At 33.4% G+C, this 26,009-nt stretch overlaps 2 protein-coding genes across 3 annotated transcripts; one reads left to right on the top strand and one right to left on the bottom strand.

Moving 5' to 3' along the window:
- The first annotated feature begins 1,294 nt into the window (after nt 1-1,294).
- Nucleotides 1,295-5,300, top strand: LOC114392576 (plant cysteine oxidase 2-like). 2 transcript variants are annotated; one of them, XM_028353761.1, is made up of 5 exons: nt 1,295-1,977; nt 3,023-3,144; nt 3,251-3,410; nt 3,725-3,928; nt 4,916-5,300. In XM_028353761.1, exons 1-5 carry the CDS (start codon nt 1,695-1,697, stop codon nt 5,044-5,046), a joined length of 900 nt encoding a protein of 299 aa, XP_028209562.1. In that variant the 5' UTR covers nt 1,295-1,694; the 3' UTR covers nt 5,047-5,300. The 2 variants fall into 2 exon arrangements, with proteins under 2 accessions (XP_028209562.1, XP_028209561.1); XM_028353760.1 differs by having other exon boundaries at nt 4,910-5,300.
- A 4,497-nt stretch (nt 5,301-9,797) lies between these two features.
- Nucleotides 9,798-16,305, bottom strand: LOC114391585 (endonuclease 4-like). The gene is made up of 7 exons (XM_028352575.1): nt 16,297-16,305; nt 13,177-13,357; nt 12,689-12,799; nt 12,539-12,594; nt 11,727-11,794; nt 11,245-11,318; nt 9,798-9,964 (listed from the first exon to the last, which is right to left on the bottom strand). Exons 1-7 carry the CDS (start codon nt 16,303-16,305, stop codon nt 9,798-9,800), a joined length of 666 nt encoding a protein of 221 aa, XP_028208376.1.
- Nucleotides 16,306-26,009: the final 9,704 nt, after the last annotated feature.

Genomic DNA, 26,009 nt, shown 5'->3' with positions numbered 1-26,009 from the left:
TATAATTCATGGACGAAATAAAAATAATTGATTATTAGATAAAATATATATTTTATTTTATAAATAAATTACAGTATATTGATAATTTTAATTTTTTTAATAAGAATTAAAAATATGTATACTGTGAAAACGAAGAATTAAAAATAAAATTTTTTTTTATAGAAGCTAAAATAAAAATACGTAATATTTTAAGATACACAAAATATATTAAATTCTTAGACTTTATATTTTTTCAACTGAGAGAACAAATCCTAAGTTACGACACGTAACTTCTTTTTACAGTCCGCAAATTATGTCCATGCGCGTTACACAGCACATCACATTGATCATTCATCCCCTTTAATGACAGATCTAAGAAAGCTTTTATTTATTAGTTTCCTTTTTTTTATAATATAATTATAACTATCACAGATCTAACCAAGCTAGCTTTAACTACAAACGGATTAAGATATTACCCCAACATTTATTTAATCAATAATGATGTTTTTTTTAAGGCTAAATATATTTTTTACCGGATACAATTCTATTTGAGTCAGATAAGATTATGATGTGTGATAAAAAAATTTCTCTAAATATTTAACACAACTGCACATATATGACTCAAACTGAGATATATGATCAACAATTTCACATTAGTCGATTCATTACTTAATGATTAAATGATTTTCTTTTTTATACCATGATATTGGTGTATAGTATCCATCAATTTTTTCATTGATGATTAATTTCTTTAATGAGATCTCTTCTTCTTTAGTAAGATCTTTTCTTTCAATCACATTTTTCTTATACACAAATTCAAAATCTTACTTAAGAAAACCGAGTTTAAGAACCCGAAGTTGAGAAATGATCTCCCTCTTATAATTAGTTCGCATGACACCTTTAATATTCTCAAACTCCCTGTAGAAACCAGCAACGGTGAATAAAGAAAGAAAGCTTACAAATTACACAACCAAGGGGCTGTTTTGGTAAATCCACATTGTGTCGCCGTCTCAACTCAAAACAAGGGGTCGCTCTAACCGCTAGTTCCCAAACAAAATCTATGGGGGGCGGGAAGTGGATCCAAATACTGGTTTTCCTTTTCATTTATTTTTATTTTCTCCTTTTATAATTGATTGCTTAGGACTTCCAATAACGGTTCACATTTGTCAACCAAAGAAAAAGCACTATCCCATGCTAAATGGCCCATGGTTTTCCATCTTTGGATATATTTCATTATTTTAGTATTTTTCTTTTCTCTCTCTACGTGTCTATCTTTCTTCAAATATATATTAACATGACATCCAACTTTCTCCCACAACATTCTCTAACATCCCCAGAAATATCATATATCGTATCATCCTTAATATAAGCTTTATTTTGTGTCAATTTTGCACTGTTTAATTTCTACAAATATCAAAGATCCCCCTTCCTCTTTTAGTCAAACCATATTTCATATTTGCACCAAATTTTTTTTACCAAGATTTGTAAGATCACAATTCACAAGCCCCAGAGAAGAAAAGGGAAAATAAATCCTTGAAAGTTTCATTTTTGACAAATACAGTTGAAGCAAAATTGAATTAGGTAATAGTTATCCTTCAAGGACATAGGGAGGGCTATATAAACCTTTCTTCTGATGTTGGTGTGAAAGTGGCTTTGTGAAAAAGGACAAAGGCTTGTTCAGCGATCATAACATTGAAGATTTTGTATTCACACGTATGAAGAGGGATAATAATATTGGTGGTGTCTCGATTGAAATGGAGCAGGGTGGAGACAGAGTTGGACATGTTAACAAGGTTATTGGTTATGGGATAAGGGTCATTGTTAAGAAGAGGAAACCTTACCATCATCATCATCGTAGGATTCATAATAAGAAGACAGTGCCTAATAAAGTCCCAAAGGCACTTCAGGAGCTATTTGTTTCATGCAGGGAAACATTCAAGGGTCCTGGTGGTACTGTTCCCTCACCACAAGATGTTCAGAAACTGTGTCACATTCTTGGTACGATTTCTTTCTATTTGTGCTTCGAATCTTGTAGTTTCGGTAAAACTTAATTTTAGTTCTCCAACTTCAACTTTTATCGATTCGATCTTTTTGAACTTTACAAAAGCAGTTTCCTTCCCTCTTCACCGTGAAAAAGGTCTATGAGAAAGGTTGAAAATCACTGTTTTTCTAAAGTTTAAGGACCCAATTAATCAAAATTAAAATACAAAAACTAATACTAATTTTTATTGAAAACACATGGGACTAAAAATATATTTTATCTTTTATTTTTAGCCTAACTTCGATGTGCTTGTATACGAAAATCTGGGAATTTTGATGTATACTGCCTATAATCAGCCAAAACGTCAAAGTAGAATGCCCCTTTACATAAATTGTTTTTTTTTTAGATGGAAAGTGTGTGCCCATTCATATTCCTTAGCTTTTGCACCACACTGAGGATTCAATTCTTTTGTCTTCACGCCGTAGTGTTCTTTTTTTTAAATCAAATTTTCAATTTTAGTTGTGTATATTTTGTTCCTTTTTCAAATTGATAATATAACGTCAGTTTTCTTTAGTTATTGGGTGTTTTGTTCTAATAGAGATATATGGTATTCAAGTGATTCCAGTTCCTTTCTTAAAAAAAAAAAGTGATTCTAGTTCCATCCACTTAGGACGAGTCAGTGAGTGATTGGTACTTTTCATTCTTTCATTCCCTTTTAAAAAATTAAATAAATTCCAAATTTCAAGTTTTAGCACAGGAAAAGAATGAAAACATTTGAAGTGTATTTGTTGTTTAACAATATGGTGAATGTGAACACTTCAAGAAAACAATTTACCGCTCTTTTACTTTTTTCTTAGGGGAAAATATAATACCAGTTAACTCTTGTCTAAAAGTTGCACAAATTGATATGCATTTTGTGCACAAACTAGCATTTGCAAGTCATATTCTATTATCCTATACTTAATGTGTATAGGTATTTAATTTTCTTCCTAAATTCAGGTTCTTAATTAATTCCTATTTGCCTCATCATCTGAAGTGTTGTTGTGATGCTTCAATAACCAGATAGCATGAAGCCAGAAGATGTAGGGCTAAGATCAGATCTGCAGTTCTTCAAGCCTGAAAATATTGTCAAAGAGAACCAAAGGGTCACGTGCACAACCATATATAGTTGTGAGAATTTCTCGGTATGTCTTGTAACCTCAAATTTTAGTCATTGTTCACCAAAGCAATTCCTAGTTAGATGTGTGTACTTAATTTTAAAGGGCATTTTTTTCTCTTTTGTGCATGCAGCTCTGCCTCTTTTTCCTACCTGCAAAGGGAGTCATTCCCCTCCACAACCACCCAGAAATGACTGTTTTCAGTAAACTTCTTTTGGGTCAAATGCATATTAAGTCCTACGATTGGGTTGATTCTGAGGTCTCTCATAATTTGTTGCACCAACCATCTCAGTGTGAGTATCATATCTCTATCAAAATTAAATTAAATGGTAAAATATGTTTTTAGTCCTTATATATATATATACTGTCTAGTTGAAAATCTTACTTTTAGTCTCCAAAAAATTAGCTAGTAAGCTCAGGAACTAAAAATATTTTTTTTATAAAGTTCATAAATTACGCAAATATCAAAATGTTCAGGAGCTAAAGACAAGATTCATAAAAAATATAGAGATTAAAAACATATTTTACTCTAACTTAAATGAATCTGAATTCATGGGATATATTAGTATTTTAAATTTGACCAATCATGCACTTGCTGTTTTTGCAGTCAGATTGGCAAGGTTAAAAGCTAATAATGTGTTCACAGCACCCTGCGACACTTCAGTTCTGTATCCACAAAGTGGAGGCAACATCCATGAATTCACAGCTATAACTCCATGTGCTGTGCTTGATGTCCTTGGGCCACCTTATTCCAAAGATGATGGCAGGGATTGCTCTTTCTATAGAGATCACCCTTATACTGCTTTTCCAAGTATGCAACACTTTAACTTTTGACAACAATTATATGTCAATGTTTATAATTTAGCTTGTACAGAATGACATTTTGAGACAAATGGTTAGTTCAAGGTTAAAGCAACTAAAACTTGAGTTTAGGCCAATCAATATTTGTTATTAGTTTTTTAAAGTAAAAAATGTTACACATTACCTATAAGGTCTCACATATTACTTGTTTTCCTTTAAAGTAAAAAAAGTCTTTCAATTTTTGCTTTAGGTTTCACTTTCTGTTGGACTGATTCTGTATCACATGTTTGTTCCTTAAAAACAGCTTTTATTATTAAGGATTTTTTTTTTTGGTCGAGCGCACAACTTCTCTTAAGGAAAATAAAGTAATAAAAATTTAACCAAATGCTTAAGACTTGTTTGTTTTACTTTTAAAATCAATTTCTCCAACCATGCAAATGTTTCATTATAAATTTATGGCTAAGATTAATTCAGACACATATTTCAATTACATTTAAATGTTCATAATCAATTCTATAATTAAATACTTAGAGGAAGAATTACACTATTCATAATCTTGTTCAATTTTATAGGATTGTTTTCTATGGACTTATTTGACTCAAACAAAAATAAATCAAAGTCCAATATAGTTTATGGGTTTGCAACCTACAAACAACCTGGTTTTTATGGTATGTGTCTTGGATTCCCTAATAGGAAACTTGTGCTTTTTTTATTTTTTATTTTTTTCAAGTAAATTGGGCCTTAAAATATTTCTATTGCTTGGATATCTTTGGTTATAAAGTTTGCAACCATAAAGCTGTGACCTCACGTGGCACAGTAACCAGTAGTACTAAATTTGGAAGGAAAAAAAATCCTCAATTAAACATGAGCTACACGAGGTGGCAGCTCTTGATTGGATCCAAATTAGTCCAACATGAATAAGAATTTACATCAACTATGCTATGTTCAATTGTTCATTATTGTTGAATCTGACAAATTATGATTTTGAAAGCTGCAGATGGAGAAAGTGGTAAGGTGAAAGAAGAGAATGATAGTTACGGATGGTTAGAAGAAATTGAGATGCCAGAAAACTCTCAAATGGATGGAATTGAGTATTTGGGTCCTCCAATTATAGAGACTGCCCTATAGATAAGATCAACATTTGACACATATTCCGTAGCATGTCCTCTTAGCTGTTCTTATTGTGCATACCACAGGCATATATAAAGAAATTTTCCACCTCTCTCAATGTGTTGGTTTTTGTTCTCTAGCTAGCGCTTAAATTTTACTATGTTTAAAATAAAGCTCTAATACCATTATTTTACTGTTAGTTGTTACATTTTGGATGTTGTACAACCAAATTTACATTATATATATGAGGCTGATTCTAAAGGAAAGAAAAACTGTGGGCTTGAGTTTGTTTACCTGTCAAATACTTTCGATTTTTTTTATTAGGCTTGGTTCCGGGTTGTATGGTTAACGTTGTGTACACTTGACCAAGAATTTGGAAACAAGCAGTGAACAATGTTGACTTGTTTAAGGAAACCATTAATGTGGGAATTGAAACCTTCCCCAATACAAGGTCAAAGATATGCATTTCTCGGGACATTTTAATTTTGGCTAAATTTTCTATTGAATATTACAAAAAACAAAATGGTGTCATTGTCATTGATAAAGGGGATAGAAAAAAAGAGAAAAGAAAGATAGCTTGATTAAAATTCAACACGAGTCCTTGTAGAATATTGTTTATGTAGACAACACAATGTTTCGAGTTATATTCTTATACCTCTCCCTTTTTATAGTCTATACTTTAGTTTTGAGAAAAAAGGGAGACTAGGAGATTCTCTTTTCAAAAAGTGTAAAAGAAATATGAAATGATTTAACTTATATTATAAGTTTCAGACTTTTTTGAAGGAAAATATAAGTTTGAGACTTAACCAGTCTTTATAATTATTTTTATATTCATATATGTATTCTTCTATTATTGCAATCATATATTTTCTTATTAAGATGTATTATGAATTTTTATTTTAACTCAAATTCATATTCTTAATTATATATTAGATTAATTCTTTTATTGTTTTAATTTATATTAATCTTTAATATTAATTTTAGAAACTGATAGTTTATTAATTAAATTAATTTCAATGTCTTAAAAATAAAAGAAATTCAAATTTATCTATTTTATATTTTCATTTATATTCTTTACTGTCAACAAAACAATATTTTCTTAAATGCAATTTTTTTAATTTTTCTTATCGATCTATTTATTTATGTGTGTAAATTCATACATTGTATAAAATACTTGTTAATAGTATTAAATAATAAAATAAACTACTCAACTAGATTTACAACCTGTTGCACGGATTTATTAAATTGTTAACACAATAATTTTTTAAAAAATATAAAATTTGACTGCAAGATAAAATTTAATAAATTTGATATCATTAATATCTATATGGATTCCAATTTTGAAAAAACGTACGTAATATAAAACTAATTAGTAAAAGAGAGTTACTTATTATTTAAAAAATATTTTCCTCACGAAATCATGATTTCGTTATTTAAAATGCACAATGGAATCATGATTCCGTTGTTAAATGACATTCACTCCCATTCTTACAATGAATTCATGATTCCGTTGTATACATATATAACGAAATCACGATTTCATTGTATATTTTTTTCCTCCCAAACATATCAACGAAATTGTAATTTCGTTGTTATATCTTTTGTCACCCCCCTTAATACAACAAAATCATGATTTCGTTGTATACCTTTTTCACATCATAACAAAATCTTGATTATGTTGTGATAAAAAAATTATCAGCAACGAAATCTTGATTCTGTTGTGGTGGTTTTTAAAAAAAAATGAAAAAAGAAGAATAAACAAAACCACATTTTGTGTTTTTTTAATGTGTTCTTTTTTTTTAATTGATTTAACACTTCAACGTTGTATTTATTGACCATTTATTGTTTGAGAGTGTTTTTTTTTCTGAGACATATTGGCTAAACAACAATTTTTTTGAGATTTATTTACAGGATACTCCTTTTTTTTTAATCGCATACCAACCGTATTAAATATAGACCCAATCTAAATCATTTATATTGTCGATTCGATCTCAATTGTTGGTTTGATATGAGTCACAAGAGAATAGTAGATCATCTAATATAAATAGCAGTAGGGGTTTGATGCAACTCAACACCTGCTTGATATTCACCACATTGCTTAAAACATGTAGAGTGTATCTGCTGTTATGTTTGTGATGGTGACATGATTTCATCAACTGAAGGGATATTGTTTGAATGTCCTAAAGTCGTCACAATAAGTGAGAACATATCACTTTATGTCTTAAGGAAAACAATTATGGACGCCGTCAGAGGTTGCAAAATTTCACTTGATCTTTTTTATCATCAACCAGTTTACATAGGTGATAGTTGTGTTGAAGAGGAGTATATGGAGCTTACACGTGACAAATATTTTTCATCTTTTCAGAATTTAGTAACAAAAGTTTGATTCAGTTGAATGCAACTTTTGGCTGATCTCTAGATGAAATCCTTGCCCTGATGTGCAAACCAAGGAAACCAAGATCTACTAATGAGATCATTGCTCTGATAAGTGATAAATTTGTGTAGTCATGTTTTTACTTTATCAAAATTGTACAATGGTTGTTTTTTAAGAAAAGTCTATATTATTCGTGCTTCTTTAGTTGTTGATGTTTTTTTTTATGAATTAATTGAAGAGACTAGTATTGTTACTACTAGGCACGCGTTGTTTTAATAGTTGTAGAACACAAACAATAAGTAAATCAACCACAATATAAAATAAAAAATGTCAAAACAACAAAAATTATGCATACTACTTTAAAAGATAATACTAATAATGACAATACAAAAAATCATTTGCCTCTGCTACCATCCTCGGTTGCCCTCTTCCTTTGCCTCTGAGTTACACCCAGCTTTGAAGCTCTCTTACAATAATTAGAGAGCTTGTTGTATGGTTTGAGATGACTCGTGCCCTCTGGCACAACTCTGAGGTCTAACAAGCTCTGCATAGTGCCTAATGCCATATGGAATTGATCCAGCAAGAACAATTTCAACTAGTAACTATTTTTGAAGTGAAAATTTAGGGAAAAAAATAACAAAATCCAATTTGGTTTACCTGGCAAGAGTAGTCTCAACTTGGTATGTAGCCTGCTAGTAGCTGCCCTAGCGATAACTATATTGGGATGGGCGATAAACATACAAGAGAACATGGTGGTTGTCCCTCCTCTGGTGGAATGGCATAGGGGTGGGAAGCGTTGTCAAACCAAAATTGATAGTTAGTAGTGCAAGCCCAAGGACCCTTAGGTGGCACAACATCGTCCAGAGGAATGACATGTTGCCACTCACTACTAGAAAAACCCTATATTATGACGCACATTCCACATTGGTCCTTTGAAACTGTCTTAGAAGAATAGGCGGTGACAATTTTGTAATTATGATGTGCGTAAACAACGATGGTGTAACAAAACCCATCTTCATATGGATCTTACAACAATGGGTGCAGTTATGACTGTCGTTTAAATGAGAAATCCACAACGTTTGTCAATTAACATTGTCGTGGTATGCCAAGTCAATTAAATGACTAACCCTCGTGCCTAAAGTGACTCATAGACCCTTTTGCGCTTAGTCATTCACATACTTACATTTTTTCCCCTCACTCAGCTCACGTCCTTCGTCACTCGTCGGCCGTCGTGGGTTTATTGAAAAACCGCCCTATGGTGGAATGTCCTGTGCCGTCGTGTAACATAGTCATTGTCGAAGGTTTGTTTTCAGGGTTTTATTATCGCCTCTAACTTTCATGCTCTATTGGGTTGAAAGGGAAAGGAAATGTTGTTCAATGTACACCCTGTTTGTATTTTGAACTATTTCATGGTATTTCAGCACTAGCTCTTGCGAAACGTGCATTTGGTTTTGTGGTGGTCAGGTAGCTGCAGCTCGTACTGTTCCCTCGACAGGTTCTTCTCTACCTAACTATTATACTTACTATTTCCTCAATAGGTGCTTTATTGGTTTTGTACACCCAATTAGTTTAATTTCAGCTTCATGTCAAATGAATAATGGTCATGCATGGTTTTCTCTGTAATGCAGAGCAAATCCTTGTCAAATTATACTTGGATGATTTTCCCTGATTAGAGTACATAATGTATTAGTATCTACAGGTAGATTTTGTATAAACATCTGCTTTTATTTTTAATTTAATCTGTTGGTGATGACTTGTATACATTAAAATCCATACAAGTAAAAACTTGCCATTCATTGTATTATTAGTTCAGACAAAATTAGTGATACTAACACAAAACCATACTTTTTCTATCATTCAGGTACGATAGAAAAATTATGAACTTAACTAATAATTGATCAGTATTAGTAGCCATAGGTACATGATGGCAGTATGATTAGAGATGTATGTGAAAATACAAAATAGAAATTTTAAAGTTACAGTTGACTACTTGATGAAACTAACATCTAAGTAGAAAGCAAATATTGTCTTTGAATCTTTGCTAAGCTTGCAAACACTGGTTATGTGTGGAACTAGTTCATTTCAGGATTCCATTAAATTTATTAGATTTGCAGTGCACTGTGCACCTAGTTGGTTTGCTAGAAAAGTTGTTACCTAGCTTTTGTATCTAGCAAAATAGTATTTTCCCTCTAATTCAATACTTATTAATTAGTTTGGGCCAGACAAAATGACATCTACTTGTTTTTCATTTTATCCCAAGATGTCTTTGTCTTTAACAATGGCTTGATAACTGATTACTTCAACCATTTTGGAGATCAACAAACATTTTATCATTCTTTTGTGTAGACACATATTTTAAATGTTTATATTTGAAATGTTAATTCATTTGCAGATGTCAAAACCAGATGTTTGAAACACTAGGATTAGGCAAAGCTAATCTGAGAAATTCAATGTCTTTTTCCAAGTTAGCAATATGTTGCATTTCCATTGTCAGCCAAGCTTCAATGGCTTCATCTATTTCCATGATAATAGCTTCATTGGGGAGATTTTCCTGATCCCTTCCTGTAACACCAACCACAAAGGCTTCCCAAAATCAAAATCTAGCCCCCTGAAATTCAAACTAGAGCAACTTGTGATTGGAATTAGATTTCTTGTTTCGATACCTTGAGTCAAATCCATAGACTGAGTGCTTCATAGGATATTAGGATCACTTTTGACTGTTAAAAACAATTCCCTTGAAAGATTTCCAAATTTGTCTATGGCAATGTTAACCAAATATCTAACACTAGTTTCTGCATTGACTCTTTCACAAAACACCATCACTAGCCACAAAATGTTGCCAATGATGTATCTAGAGAAAGGTTCACCAATCCTCCTTCTCATGTCCACAATATGGATAACAACTACTAGTCTTGTGCTATTAGATTCCATCTTGCATGCAGGTGTCATATGTTTCCAAATGAATGCAGCCAATGCTTCATATCTAGTAAGAGGCTTTGAGTTTTCATCATAATTACCATCTTTTGCATCAGCTCTTAGACTGTCAATCAATTCAACACCAAACACAAATCTTGTAGTGGCGCACATATTTTCTGCACTTGAATCCTCATTATTTTGATCAACATGGTCATGCAAACTCAAATCATTCAATGGTGAAAAATAAGAGGAAGCAGAACTTCAATCAGGAAATGCTACTTCCTCCCTAGAGCCACGACATATAGCATGAAGAAGAGTATGGAGATTGCATATGCCTATAGCTATTCTAGCATAATTGAATATGTTCACTTGTACAAGTACTTGGGGCAAGGTTTCTCTATGTGAATGCATCTTATTAGGCTTACACGGGAGAAATTTGTTTAGAAATTCTAGCTTAGGTGGTGTGAGAAACTCAACCATGTTAAGGTTCAACTTGGTTTCCAAGTAAAGTGCACCGTCATCACTACAAGTGATGAAGAGTCTTGTCATATGCCTGCTACGGGGTAGAAAATGGTTAGTGTCTCAGATTATGTTGCTTAAATTGAGCACATATATGAGAGGGTTGTGGGAACCCTTCCTTGTTGGGGTAGGGAGGGGGAATGTGATTTTATTTCAGTGCTCCAACTTAGAAACCTAATCCTCTTCATATTGAGCCTTTTTGGTAGTGGCGCATGGCATGTGTGTACGTGTAAAACTAAAAGTAAATAATTTAAGTATGTCAATGAAAAAGTAACTAGTTCCACTTGAAGCTAAGAAAAGCAAAGAGACAAAAAACAACACTACCCACAAGGGGAAGAGGATATCTCTAGCTGAAGATTATAGAGTTTCTCTAATATTATGTTTTTAGATGAGAAAATAGGAAATACCTTCCAAAGTGCTTCCTGGTGTAGCATTTCTGTAGGCAAATTTGCATGCTAAGCTAATGCTTTCAGAAGCATACCTGAATTGTAAATTTAACCAATCAAATCATAAGATACAAATTCTTTATATCAGTTGTATGTAAGAAGTATTGTAATTGCTAGTAATATGCTAATATGCCAAAACAAAGGGAGCCCCTGCCTATCCAAATATACAAGCAAATGTACATATTAATTAATCAATATTGTGAATTCATTATTAGTTAGATAAGTATTTCAACTCTATCAATTCACAATGTTTTCAAGGAGCAAAGTTATGATAATGAGGCACAAGAAATGAATATAAATATGTTTATATACAAATAAAAATATTGACTACCAAGCAATGCAAAGAGTAACCAATTTAATACTAAGCAACCAATCAGAGTATTAGACAAAACTAGAGAGTAAAATGATAAAAAGGTTGGATAGGAAATGTATCATGCTTATACCGATTTGGACAAGCTGTGTGGTTGTTGGCACAATGTTCCCAAATTGATACATCATTTGGCCAATTATACTGTAGATAGTGAGTAAAAATCAGCAGTCAGCCTCTTGGCCTATAAATATCTATATTACAAGTCCAAGCAATAACCATGATGACAAAAGAAAAAACTTCATTTTCTATATGTTGGGTATCTTCGTCATTTGAATAAATGCATTAAAAAATAGGAAAAAATAAAACTCACTGTAGTATTCCTTTCAATGGCTTGTATCATAATAGAAAGATCAGAATCATAGAATATTTTTAGAGTAGAGTGAATAATCAAGTCATCCCACACTTGGACCAAAAATCCAAATCACTGAATTTAGTCACTTTATTGCATTATTGAGAGAGACAGATTGCATGAGCATTATGGCCAACATATGAAAACCAAAGAAATATGTAGAAAATCTTAGTGACAACATAATTAAGAAGGATATCAAAAGCAGGTGCATCTTGTAGGGGCTACAAAAGAAAATGGGAATAAAAAACAATTCCTTTATAGCACAAGTTTGGAGAAGAAAAAACACATATTGAACCATGTAACTATAATTTTCACCTAGTACATAGGGAACAATATGATGACTCATTCGCACCAATCCTTGTTTTAAAGTTTCAAGTTCTCATTTCCCAACTTATCTACCCATAGGTAAACTCAAACTCTAGTTTTTTACTCATGCAAATCAAGGATAAAAAGATATGAAAATCATGTTTACTTTATAAACCAATAATAACTTTTGTTTCTTATAAGGTTTTAAATAGGAACTAGGACAAGAAAACCTTATGAATATCCCCAACAAAATTTGACAAGAACATAAATGCCTCTGCCAAATTGTCTGTAATTGATAAAGGCAGAATCAGAAGAGAAAATTAAAAGAACTATCTCTGTATATGACAAACAAATTAAGAATATCCTCTATGAATGCATACAGTTAAATTCAGATGAAGTGCTTTCATCAGCTGATTTAAGTTGCATTGTATTGTTGTATATTGCTCCACTAACACACCTATGTTTACGTTTGTAAGAATCATGACAGTCTCCTATAAGAATCATGAAAAAAACACATTAGAGTAATTTGCAAAGTGTGTGGCCATTGAACAGTCTAAGGCCTTGTTTGGAAAATTTCTCAATAAGCATTTATAGGAGAAGAAAGTAAGAAAGTAAAATGAATTAAATTTTTTCGACATGTTAAAATCAACTTATGCACTTCAACTTTTTTAAGATCTCTCTCATTTAACTTTTCCAAAAACTGATTTTAACTTATGCATAAGCTAATTTTAACTTGTAGAAGAAGTTTAATTCATTTTACCTTCTTATTTTATTCTCATAAACTGTTATTGATAATTTTATCCAAACAAGACCTAAATACACAACAATTTCACCGAGGCCAATATAATGAACAACCAAAAAAACTTACTGCAGTATTCATTGTTACACTTGAAATCCGGCATGTCAACATAATGTAAAGCGTTGCTCCAATGATAGTAGTAAGTATGGCCAACCTCATCAACCCATGAACAAACCGCAGCAAAATCACCTTGAGCAGAATCAAGAAGCAATTGTTTGACAGGAAATAGAGCATCTTCATTGAGATATTCCTAGAATTTGAAACGTCCAACATTTTACCAACACTGCAGTCTCAGGATAAACACATAGCAAAACCCCTAAAACCCGCTTGTACTCCCAAACCAACTAAAATTCAATGAAAAAGTAACTAGTTCCACTTGGTTTATTCAGTTTAGGAGTCATAGGAAACAATTAGGTAGTTTTAACTACCAAGGTAAATAAAAACATCGTTGATGAAAAGTTTAAATACCGTTAATCTTTATCTACCTAGATTCTTATACACAACTAATTAATATAGTTTTCTAGTTAAGCATGTTGAAGGTGGTTTTATATTTTATACATTATGGACTAATGAGAATAATCTTGATGCTAATTTAGTGATATTGAGCCATATCTTCTTTCTCACTACTTGAATATTTTGCATGGTACTGTAGTGTTATGTACAAAAAGAGGAATTATGGTGTGTACCCGACTGTGTCATCTGGTTCCCACTGTAGATTGAAAGTCACCTACTACCTATCTTTAGTGACTATCTTTTGAGGTATGTGTTTGTATGTCCCACACTCTAAAATTATTACATGCTTGTTGGTATATCTCTATTGTTTTATATAACCACGTATGTGCATTGCGAGTGAAACATAGTTTCCCATTTGAGATTTAATACAATGATTAATACGAACAGTTTGCATTAATCGATGTATTGAAACTTTAATTGTCCGGTTACATAGTTTGGGAAGACTCTTTTGTGGAAGCAATGCCTTCAAAGGTTATTTTGATGATACCAAAGAATTCAAGAATCAAGAGAAAGATTCAAGAGAAGTTTCAAGTTTCAAGTTTCAAGTTTTCAAGAATCAAGAATCAAGAATAATCAAGAACAAGATTCAAGACTCAAGATTCAAGAATCAAGAGAAGACTTAATCAAGATAAGTATGAAAAGGTTTTTTCAAAAACTGAGTAGCACATGAATTTTTCTCAAAACATGTTTACCAAAGAGTTTTTACTCTCTGGTAATCGATTACCAGATTGTTGTAATCAATTACCAGTAGCAAAATGGATTTGAAAAAGTTTTCAAATGAATTTACAACGTTCCAATTGATTTCAAAAAAGCTGTAATCGATTACAATGTTTTGGTAATCGATTACCAGTGCCTTTGAACGTTGAAATTCAAATTCAAATGTGAAGAGTCACATCCTTTCACTAAAAGCTTTGTGTAATCGATTACACTGATTTGATAATCGATTACCAGTGGTTGTTTCTGAATAAATCAAAAGATGTAACTCTTCAAATGGTTTTTGACTTTTTCAAATTGGTTTTAAGTTTTTCTAAAAGTTATAACTCTTCAAAATGGTTCTCTTGACCAGACATGAAGAGTCTATAAAAGCAAGACTTTGTTTTGTATTTTCAATCAATCTTTCTAAGCAATCTTTCTAAGAAATCTTTCTAAGCAATCTTTCTATCAATTCATCTCAATCATTTCTTTCAATCATCTTTCAATATTTTCTTTCATCTCCTTCAACAGTTGTTCTGTTTCATCTTCTCTTCATCTTTCTAAAAATTTTTTGTTCAAAACTTTCTCTTCCAAGAAAAGTTCTTCGTTCAAAAACTTGTGCTATTCATCATTTTCATTCCCTTCTCCCTTTGCCAAAAAGAATTCGCCAAGGACTAACCGCCTGAATTCTTTTTGTGTCTCTCTTCTCCCTTTTCCAAAAGAACAAAGGACTAACCGCCTGAATTCTTTTGTGTCTCCCTTCTCCATTGTCAAAGAATTCAAAACGATACAGTTTGAGAATTCTTTTGATTCTTCCCTTCCCCTAATACAAAAGTGTTCAAAGGACTAACCGCCTGAGAATTCTTTTGTATCCCCATTCACAAAGTATCAAAGGTTTAACAGCCTGAGATCTTTGTCTCAACACATTGGAGGGTACATCCTTTGTGGTACAAGTAGAGGGTACATATACTTGGGTTTGACTGAGAACAATAGAGGGTACATCTCTTGTGGATCAGTTCTAGTGGAGGGTACATCCACTAGGTTCAAAGAGAACAAGGGAGGGTACATCCCTTGTGGATCTTTGCTTGTAAATGGATTTTTACAAGGTTGAAAGAAATCTCAAGGACCGCAGGTCGCTTGGGGACTGGATGTAGGCACGGGTTGTTGCCGAACCAGTATAAAAACTCTTGTGTGTTTGTTTCCTTCTTCCCTACTCTTTTACTTTCCGCTGTGCATTTAATTTAAGTTTCTCTTCTACTCCTCATTCTCTTAACAATTTAGTAAAAGCCTTAGAAGAGTAATTTTTTAATTAGTAAAGGTTTAGGAATAATTAATTCAACCCCCCCTTCTTAATTATTCTGAGGCCACTCGATCCAACATCTTTGTTTATAGTACATTCATACATATGGGTTAGTTGTCTTTTGTTAAATTTTACAAAATTTCGGTATACTGTATTTCAATTTGTTCTCTGAGTGCATACTTGAATGTGGTGGATCATAAGATGTCACCGCTTTCATGTTGTGTACTTGGAAACCAATGCGAATTGTTGACAAAATTTAGTCAAAATTAAAAAAAAAAACAATTAACCCATACGTATGAATCTACTGTAAACAATGTCTTCCTGAATGGGATAAGACCACACCTTTAATGAAAAAAGTGAGGTTTTCATGCATGTGAGATAACTTAATCAAGTGTCACAACAAAGGAGAAGCATGGATCGAAGTTAGATGAAAGCATCACGTATAACTAAAGACTATGAGAATGGTGTTCAAGAATTCTCGCAATTTACTTAATGTAATGCACCATCTTTGTGGGGCAAATTTTCTGTCTATCAAATGTGCAAATGGGAGACACCAATCAGTAAATGACATTAGATCTCATCTTATCTGTGATGAGATCATTTCGAATTACACAAAATGGATATGACATGGGGAATCACCAGACATGCCAACAGTCTCTCAGGCTGAGCCAGTTAATGCAAACATAGGACATCGTATAGAAGATATGATGCACACGATCTTGGGCAAGACATTTTTCAACAAGCACATGGACCCATGTATGACAAAATACAAAATGATTCAAAGAAGCCTTTGTATTCGGGGTGCACATCTTTCACAAGGTTGTCAGTGGTGCTAGCTTTGGTGAACTTGCAGGCACGATTTGGGTGGAGTGACAAGAGCTTCACTAAATTACTTGTGTTATTGAAAAACATGCTTCCTGAAGATAACACGTTGCTAAATAATCACCACGAGGCAAAGAAGATTTTATGTCCATTGGGAATGAAATACCAAAAAATCCATGCATGCCCTACTGATTGCATTTTGTACAAAAATGAGTTTGCAGAAATGCGTAATTGCCCCACATGTGGGGTATCAAGGTACAGAGTGAACGATGGGGAATGCAGTGTTGATGCAATCGCAAACAACAGTCGTCCAATAAAGGTGTGTTGGTATCTTCCAATAATACCAAGGTTTAAGTGATTGTTTGCTAATGGACATGATGCAAAAAACCTTACATGGAAAGTAGACAACAGAAAAAGTGATGGATTCCTCCAACATCCAGCTGATAGTCCGCAATGGAAGGCAATTGATCATTTGTATCTTGATTTTGGGGACGAGCCAACAAATCTAAGGCTTGCTTTTGCTTCAGACGGAATGAATCTTTTTGGAAACTTAAGCACTAACCACAGTTCCTGGCTTGTTTTGCAGATTATTTACAACCTCCCTCTTTGGTTGTGCATCAAGCGAAAGTACATAATGCTTTGGATGATGATATCGGGCCCAAGGCAACCAGGGAATGATATTGACGTCTATCTGACTCCGTAGATTGAAGACTTGAGAAAATTGTGGGAAGATGGGGTTGATGTGTGGGATGGGAATCTACATCAGATGTTCAGGTTGTGTGCAATGGTATTCTATACTATTAATGAATTTCCAGCATATGGAAATTTGAGTGGATATAGTGTCAACGGACATGACACATGTCCTATCTATGAGAAAATTACAAGCTTCATCCAACTCAAACATGGAAAGAAGACAGTATATACCAGGCACCGAAGATTTCTCAAACATTATCATCCATATTGGCGATTGAAAAAATCTTTTGATGGAACTCAGGAAAATGAAAGCGCCCTGAATCCATTAGCTGGCAAAGAAGTTTATGATTGAGTAAAGGACTTCATAACTATCTTTGGGAAGACACAAAAAAAACCATCATTTGATGCAAACATATGGAAGAAAAGGTCAATATTCTTTAATCTTCCATATTGGTCCGATCTTGATGTTAGACATTGAATAGACGTCATGCATGTGGAGAAAAATGTTTGTGCTACTTTAATTGACACTCTTCATAACATTAAAGGCAAGAAAAAGGATGGTTTGAAGTGTCGTCAAGACTTGGTTGGCATGGGTATACAGGACCGGTTGCATTCTATCTCACAAGGCTTGCGATCATATCTACCCTCAGCATGTTACACAATGTTAACAAAAGAAAAGAGAAGTTTTTGTCAATTCCTTCGTAGTCTAAAAGTCCCACAAGGATACTTTTCGAATATCAAGAGCCTTGTGTCTCTCAATGATCTCAAGTTGTTTGGCTTGAAATCTCATGATTGTCATGTGTTAATGCAACAACTATTGCCTATGGCGATTCGCGGTAGCTTGCCTGACAAGGTTAGGGTTTCCATAACTTGTTTGTGCTTCATTTTTAATGTTATTTGTAGCAAAGTCATTGACCCTAAAAAATTGGATGAATTGGATAATGAGACTGCCATTGTCCTTTGTCAAATGGAAATGTATTTTCCTCCATAATTTTTTAACATAATGGTTCACTTAATTGTTCATCTTGTATGAGAAATCTGGTTGTGTGGTCTTGTGTTTTTACGGTGGATGTATCAAGTTGAGCGGTACATGAAGGTGTTAAAGGGTTGTACCAAGAACCAATACCAACCAGAAGCATCAATTGTCGAAAGGTACATTGCTGAAGACTGTATTGAGTTTTTCTCCCAGTACACTAAAACAGTTAAATCTGTCGGTCTTCCTCAAACTCGACATGAGCAGACATGACAAGGTAAGGGTACACGAGGATACAATGCTGTCAAAATGAGTTGACATGAGGTGTCACAAGCACATCTTTATATATTAAACAATACAACAGAGGTGTTACCGTACATAGAGACTCACAAAAAAATGTGACAATTACTCACCAAAAAATGAAAATGATGAGGGTGTTGCAAGAGCACAATAGAACTTTCATCAACTGGTTTAGACAAAAAATATTTGTTGATGACAGTGCTTCCAAAATATTAAGATTTTTAGCTATTAGGCCAAATCTCAATGTCCTTACTTGGAAGGGATATGACATAAAAAATTATTCCTTCTACACGAAGTCACAATATGATAAAAGTTTTGTGCAAAACAGTGGGGTGAGTGTCGATGCTGATTCCAATCACTTTTGTAGTGCATCAAACAATAACCCTATTCGAGCATCCATGGCTTACTTTGGCGTGATTCAAGAAATCTAGGAGGTTGATTATAGTGAATTTAGGGTGCCCGTTTTTAAGTGTCAGTGGGTTAATGGGAATACCGGTGTGCAACAAGATTAGTTGGGATTTACTTTAGTAGACTTTAACAAGGTGGCTTACATGGACAAACCTTTTGTTATGGAAGAACAAGCCAGAAAAGTATTTTACGCCCAAGATCCATGTGATTCAAGACCGTTGGTTGTTCTACAAGGAAGACCAAGTGGTATCAGTCACCATAATGATGATTCAACACTTGACATTTGTGAGACACTTTCCTTTTCCCAATGAATGCCTTCTATCAATGAAGATCATGATGTGGATGATGTACATGCAAATCGTAATGATCATGATGAAGGTTTATGCGAGAACATTCCTACGTAACGAACTTGTATCAAAGCAATGTATTGTCTTTTTTCGTTATTTGTAGCAAATAGTTTTTTTTATGATATTTACAATTTGTTTTGTATTCACAATATTTGCAATCGATGTACATTACTGATTATTAATTTTATTTGTACATGGTCATGAGCACACCGCCAAGGTCTCCTCTGCATTCAGATGGTCAGTCAGAGGCTATGTCCAAGAGGAGTAGACAATCGACACGACTAAGAAGCTTGACTTTAAGAACCTTCAATTAGCCTATACCAACGGTTAATGTTGACCCTGCTACTGGGAGAGGACCAAGCCCGAATAAAGAAAAGTTCCACAGCTATCTGGGGATCATAGCTCGAGAAAAGATTCCTATTGTACATATCTACAGGAAAGATGTACCGCAATCTATAAAGGACCTAGTATGGGATGACATTTTGGTAAGTCTAGTACAAAATGGTGTATTTAGTTTTCTTGCATGGTTATTTGAATTTAAAATGTTAACATTGACTGATTGTAACACAACATTATGTTATGCAGGCCAAATTTGATATCGCAAAAACACCAAATGCCAAGATGAAGGTCATGTCAACGATGGCGACAAGATGGAGGCAATTTAAGTCTAATCTCACCACCAAATTAGTGTATGTTAACACTAACGGACAACAAACACAATATCCTTCATCAAAATATGGTCTAGATCCCAAGACTTGGAAAGAATTTGCTGCAACCCGCCAGACCCCTAACTAGGAAGTTAGTTGTGCATGTGTTTAAGTTTAAATTTCAGTTGTCCAGTATACCATTTCATTTGAATTCAATTGATGGAAATTATATATGCGCCATGACAGGGAATTAGGAAAAAGGCACAAACAATTAAAAAACATAAGGAAGAAATAAGGAATCAGATTGAAGAAGAAAACAAAAAAAGCCTTAACAAAATGAAACAAGAGTTGAAAGAGGCCATAAAAATTGAGTTTTCACAAAGGGGATCACAATACTCACCCCCAATTGAGGCTGACATACAACAAATGGGTGCACGTGTGAACACAAAGGGTAGTAATGTTGAAACTGGTGTCAACCCATTAGGGGAAGAAGATGTTGTTGATGTTATATCGACTATGGGATTGTATGTGCAATGTGATCATTCTACACACTTGGTGGCCTTGGGAAAAATATATGGAGGGGGGTCTACCATACACAATGTGGCTTATGCAGATGACATGGTAAGGGTCAGTGTTGAAAAAGTTTTCGACAGTGATGCTAAAGTCCTGTTCCCCACGTCAGAAATATAGTATGTCAGGCAGGCCCTTGACACATTCATTGCATGGCCGACATAGTTTGTCAAACTTGTATCACATGAGGTAATGTTTATTTTGTTGTACATGAATTAACACAATCATAGATTAGACTTAAATTAGTTACCAACATCAGTTTAATTGTTGTTTTCATTAACCATATAGGACTCACTTACTCCAACACAAAGTGGCTAAACCTGTTCGAAGGTCAAATGATGTGGAGGCAGATGATCCCTTGCGTGGGCTGATCATGAGCCTTTGTGATATTTATGACAAACCTGTTGAATTGTTGTTTAATGGGACTAAATTTGGGATTCATGATGTAGATGCATCTGTCTTCCTAACATATTCTGATGTAAATGAAATAATATCAGGTGACAAATGTTTGAACATATCTATACTACAATTGTTGATTATGTAAGTAAATTCCTTATTTGTTGACTACTAATTAATATTCATTATGCTATACATGATTATCATTTTTAATTTCAAATATTATTAATAAGTTTATGGATGAGTGGAGTTCAAGCTTGGGTCATGGTTCCATGTATGGATTCCTTGAGCCTTAGTCCATACACAATGCAAAGGATAAACATGGTGAATCCCAACAATACATTGAAACATGGGTTAAGGAATCCCAACGAGAGGTCTACCTAGGAGCTTACTTGAATCAGTAAGTCAAATTTATGGAATGCCTGTAAACAATGTTTGTGTTATATGTATCTAATTCATTTCAAATTCAGGGGCCATTGGCAGCTGGTTGTTTTGTGTCCTATGAAGGAAGTTATCGTTTGGTTTTGTTCATTGTGTAAGAAGCCTGATATTCATATCAAAGCTGCAATTAACAAGTTAAGTTTTAACTTATATTGTGATCATATTAAATGTTGATACATAAATAGTTTGTCCTTGTATATTCGTTGATGTTTTTTTGTAAGTAGTGCAATGAACCCATTAAAGACTACTTTGCATGGTCATATTGATCAAGTTGCACCTAAGTGGATTGAAGTAAAGGTTAGTGATATCATCCATGACTTATTTTGTACTATTGATGTTTTGTAACTTTGTAATGTATATCATTAAAGACTACTTTGCATGGTCATATTGCTTATTTGGTACTTTTCATATTAAATGTAGAGTCACGTTCAAATCGGAGGCTATGAGTATGGCTATTACATCATGCATTAGACGTGGAACATAGTAAGCAGGGAGTTGAAGACTGATTGGACCATGGTATATTTACTTGTCCAAATTCCTTATTTGTTAACTATTATTTGTAATTCATTTTATATCTACGTCACTAACTTGTATATATTATAACTTGTAGTGGTTTGGTGATGGCACGTTGTTAGACAAGGAGACCATGACAACAATTCGCAAGAAATGTGAAACATATTTTTTAAAAGTTAAAAACATCCGATGTAGAATGTTAAACATGACATAGGAAGAATGAATGTGTTGTGTTCAATACAATTGTTTAAATATTGTAAACAAGTTTGTACTATTATTGACAATTATTTCACAATAAATATACATAATTTTTTTATTTCATTTAATCTACTCCAAAGCCGTTGGACAATGCATTGGAATCACAATTGGTAGGTGCATGGATAGGATCAGTGTTTTAAGTGCAACCAACCTGGCCATTTTGCAAGTCAATATGAACCTGAGGATGTAGATAGTGCTGATGATAGCCAATTGACATCAACACAAATGAGGTTCAACAACTACATTCATGTATGTTGATATGTAACCTTTATTTTTGAATTATCTTTTTTACCAATTTATGCCATAATTAATATTTGTATATATTTGTTTACATGTCGTTGCTATGTCAAAAATACAAATGTTAATGGGAGAATGGAGCCATGTCTAAGCACTTATAACTTCACCAAGTGTGTCATTATTGGAAAGAGGTACATGTCAAAATTTCAAATGTTTGTACTTGTCATTTGAATGTGTAAAAATGGTGCATATTGTATCAAGGGTTACAAGCTCAATTGATTGCATTAATAGCATTTGCATAACTAAATCAGTAATCTTTTGTTTATTTTTGGTAGTGTTTAGGGGTTTGGATATGTTGTTGAATACTCGTAACCCTCACGGTGGATTGTTCGCTGAAAATTATGAGGCACTTACTTCTTTTGGTCCCTCATTTTGACAAATGTTTACACTTCTCTGTAGGCACCTCATTTGGTTGAGTTGTTGTTTTAAAAAGGTACGATTTCTTGTACTTTTGTCATCTAGTGTTCCTTTGTGTTGTTGTTTTACTAGGGAATTTGTATTCAAGGATTTTAATATAATTTGTTGTATTCAAGGATATTTATTTCACAAATGGTGAGCTAAACCGATACTTGGAGAACTTCCTTCTATACTTCATGGATAAGCAACAGTAAAGGCACAACCTCAACATAACTGTAAGGCTACATGGGCTCCAAACATATCTGATTGTGAGCCTTGGTTATGTTTCTAGGAGCCTGAAATAGAAAAACATTTCCTATTCATATTAGTTCAATAAACAGTGGTTATAGTTGACACAACACCATGGATTTTAATCAGTTGGTGAACTTCTTTCATTTTCTAGTTTCAACCATGGAATATATAATTGCTTCTTCTATGTCATGCTTTACTATACTATGCTTTACGAGGAGGGTTTGATGTGAGGAGTATGATTGTAAACCTTACTTACCATTGCTTAAACTGCAAAATGCCAATCACTTAAGGTATCCTTTTATGCCCTTTCATATGGTTAATAATTGCAACTGCGAACACTGCTATCATAGTTGGACTTTGGTTAGTGCATGCTGTTTGGACATATTAGATTGTTGTGAGGTGCTTTCCTTGACTACCACTCTTTGAAGTTTTTGCTCACTTTTTCTATACATGTATTATGAAATTGAGATTACTTTCTCATAGTGATTTCCCTAACAAACAATTTGTGCCTATTCAGAAGCTTTTTATTGGCCTATGTGACATCAACGGTGTTGTTAGCATTGTTGTGTCCTAGTTGTACATGTATCTTGAGTTTCTGATAGATTTACATCACATGAGAATATTGAACTGTACTTTGAAAGAAAAATAAGAATTATTTTCTAGAACATAAAAGCATGACAAAATGTGACTATGAAGAATGAATTTTAGATAAAAAAAAAAAACCAGTCATAATGTGCCAAATATGATGTTGTTAGACCACTCTGACACATCATTTGTGCTATATGACTTATTTTGAATTTTGTTTCTCCTTTCCTGCAGGCTGTTTTATTTTCCTGGTACTTTAATAGCTGTAGTTATTCGAATGTGATAGCTAACTAGTGCAGAAAAAAAAGGAATGCTAGAGAAGGAAAATTAAGACAAGTTTCAGTCTGCCTTTTATTCCTTCTTTTACTCATATTTATAATAATTTCAATGATCATGTGTCTAGCTCAATACATTATGGTTATGACAGATTTGATAATGGGTGATAACATACTGAGTGGGACTACGAGTGGTGAGGTAGTGGAATTGCAATAACGAACTAGCTGGTAGGTGTGCCTTGTGAATTCAATGATGCACGTAGTCATTGAGGTAAATGGGCTTCCTTATAACTATCTTTGCCCTGTTAAACATGTTGTTGCATTCTAGTATAGTAGTGCCATTGCAATCTGTCGTGCTATTGCTATAAGAATCATTGTTCATGTGGTAATTATATCATTTGTTGCCATATGCAAAGGTCCATACATGCTATTTAAAGGGTGGCATCAATTGTTTCATGACATTGTTGTCAAGGCCCTTTCGTGGAGACCATATGTGTACCTTTCACGGGTGTTGCTATCCTTCTATGGCCATTGGCGGTTGCTGGGGCAATGCTGGCAAGTTTATTTGTTGGTGCCCATGCAAGCATTGTTGCTTATTAGGTCAATCCTCATATCTTTTCCCTCCTTGTGTTATTGCATACTATTATTGTTATTATAGCCAATTATTATATACTTGGGCAATTACAAATATATACAAGGTTGGTGGTAGGCTTACTATTAGTTGACAACCTTATGCTTTAGTGGATTGGTTGCTATTAAAAAGAAGGTCAATGCTAAATTGTGGAAGCAACACTGGGGATTTGGATGACAAACTAAATAAGTTTCAACATGTATTGTTGGTTCACATATCATATCATCCAAGGTTCATATTATGCAATGTGCCATATATTTGGATGATTCATGTAAATGGTGAATGCCTATTCTCAGTACCTGGAGTCCAACTGTACCCCTATACAAATATGAACCTTGGTCTGTTGAGGCTTTTCCATTTGAAGTATACACATATTTTTTTATGGATATGATGATAAATATTGTTTCATAGATAGATATTGAAAATTGCATTTCAAACATAAGTTTGTAGCACTACCTCACTTGGCAAATGGAGTTCCTACTTTTGGTGCTGCCACCCAAACTTTGGGTGCCACAGGCAGGGTAATGTCACTTTCATTAGGTTCAAATGCCTAGTGGTGCCATGTTTGACAGAATAGTCAAAATGTGATTATTATTTATCGATAAATTTATTGCTATTTATTTTCGTATGTTTGCAAAACTGATAAATTTTTTTAACATTGCCATGCAAGATCTTTGTCAGAATTTATCCGGGGTAGTAGTTTGATATTTTCACGTGAATAAAGGTTCAAAGATAAAAATTCATTTCTAGGATAGGATAATCTGTCTAATAGGCTTAAAAGGTTTTGGCTGATTTTATTGACAATTTTGTGAGTTCTTTATACTAGTAACTCAATCACTTAGTACTTTCACAAAGAGTAATTGCTCAATTTAAAAATGATACTACACTGGATATTTCTTATCTTACATGCTCCTCCTATCTAACCACTTCTCCTAACACACCATTATTATGCATCAACTAATTGTCCTAACAAAGTAGCACACTCAACCCCAGGAAGGATTTATATACATAATAGTTACAACGTACAAATGGAGTAATGAATCCAAGATGCAATTCACAATAACTACTAAGCTAATAATTGTAACTTTATTTTCCTAAGCTACAATGAATCTAGGTAACTTGGAAAATGTAACAACTTTTTTATTTATGCTATTTAATTCCAACAAAAACATACTAGTAGTAACAATCCATCAAATTCACAACCAGGCTAGTAACATGAATCCAACTTTATTAAAAGCCAGTGCTTTTGTGTTGCCTACACTAACAAAAATTAGCACAGCCATTTCTACTTGGTTAGTGGAAAAAATAGAATAAGACAACAACCTGAATCACATTTCTACTTGGTTAGTGGAAAATTGGAAATCACATAGAAATAGTTGATCAACATTCTTCTTAATGGTGGGTGAAGGGGGCTCAAGGAAGTTCATGTTAATTTGCAAGACACTACTTGAGTCTATGAAGATATAAGTTTTAAAGCGAGTTAACTAAATTTGTGTACGAAAAATGTTAAATTCAGACAAGTATAGTTGTTTTCTGTATATATTTTTGGTGTATGACAAGTATAGTTGTTTTGGCCTGACTTTCTGGTGAAT

Source organism: Glycine soja, chromosome 17 (assembly GCF_004193775.1).
Source record: "Glycine soja cultivar W05 chromosome 17, ASM419377v2, whole genome shotgun sequence".
In the NCBI taxonomy this organism is placed as follows: domain Eukaryota; kingdom Viridiplantae; phylum Streptophyta; class Magnoliopsida; order Fabales; family Fabaceae; genus Glycine; species Glycine soja.
Note: the sequence above shows the minus strand (reverse complement) of the source record. Positions and strands in the feature narration are given on the sequence as shown.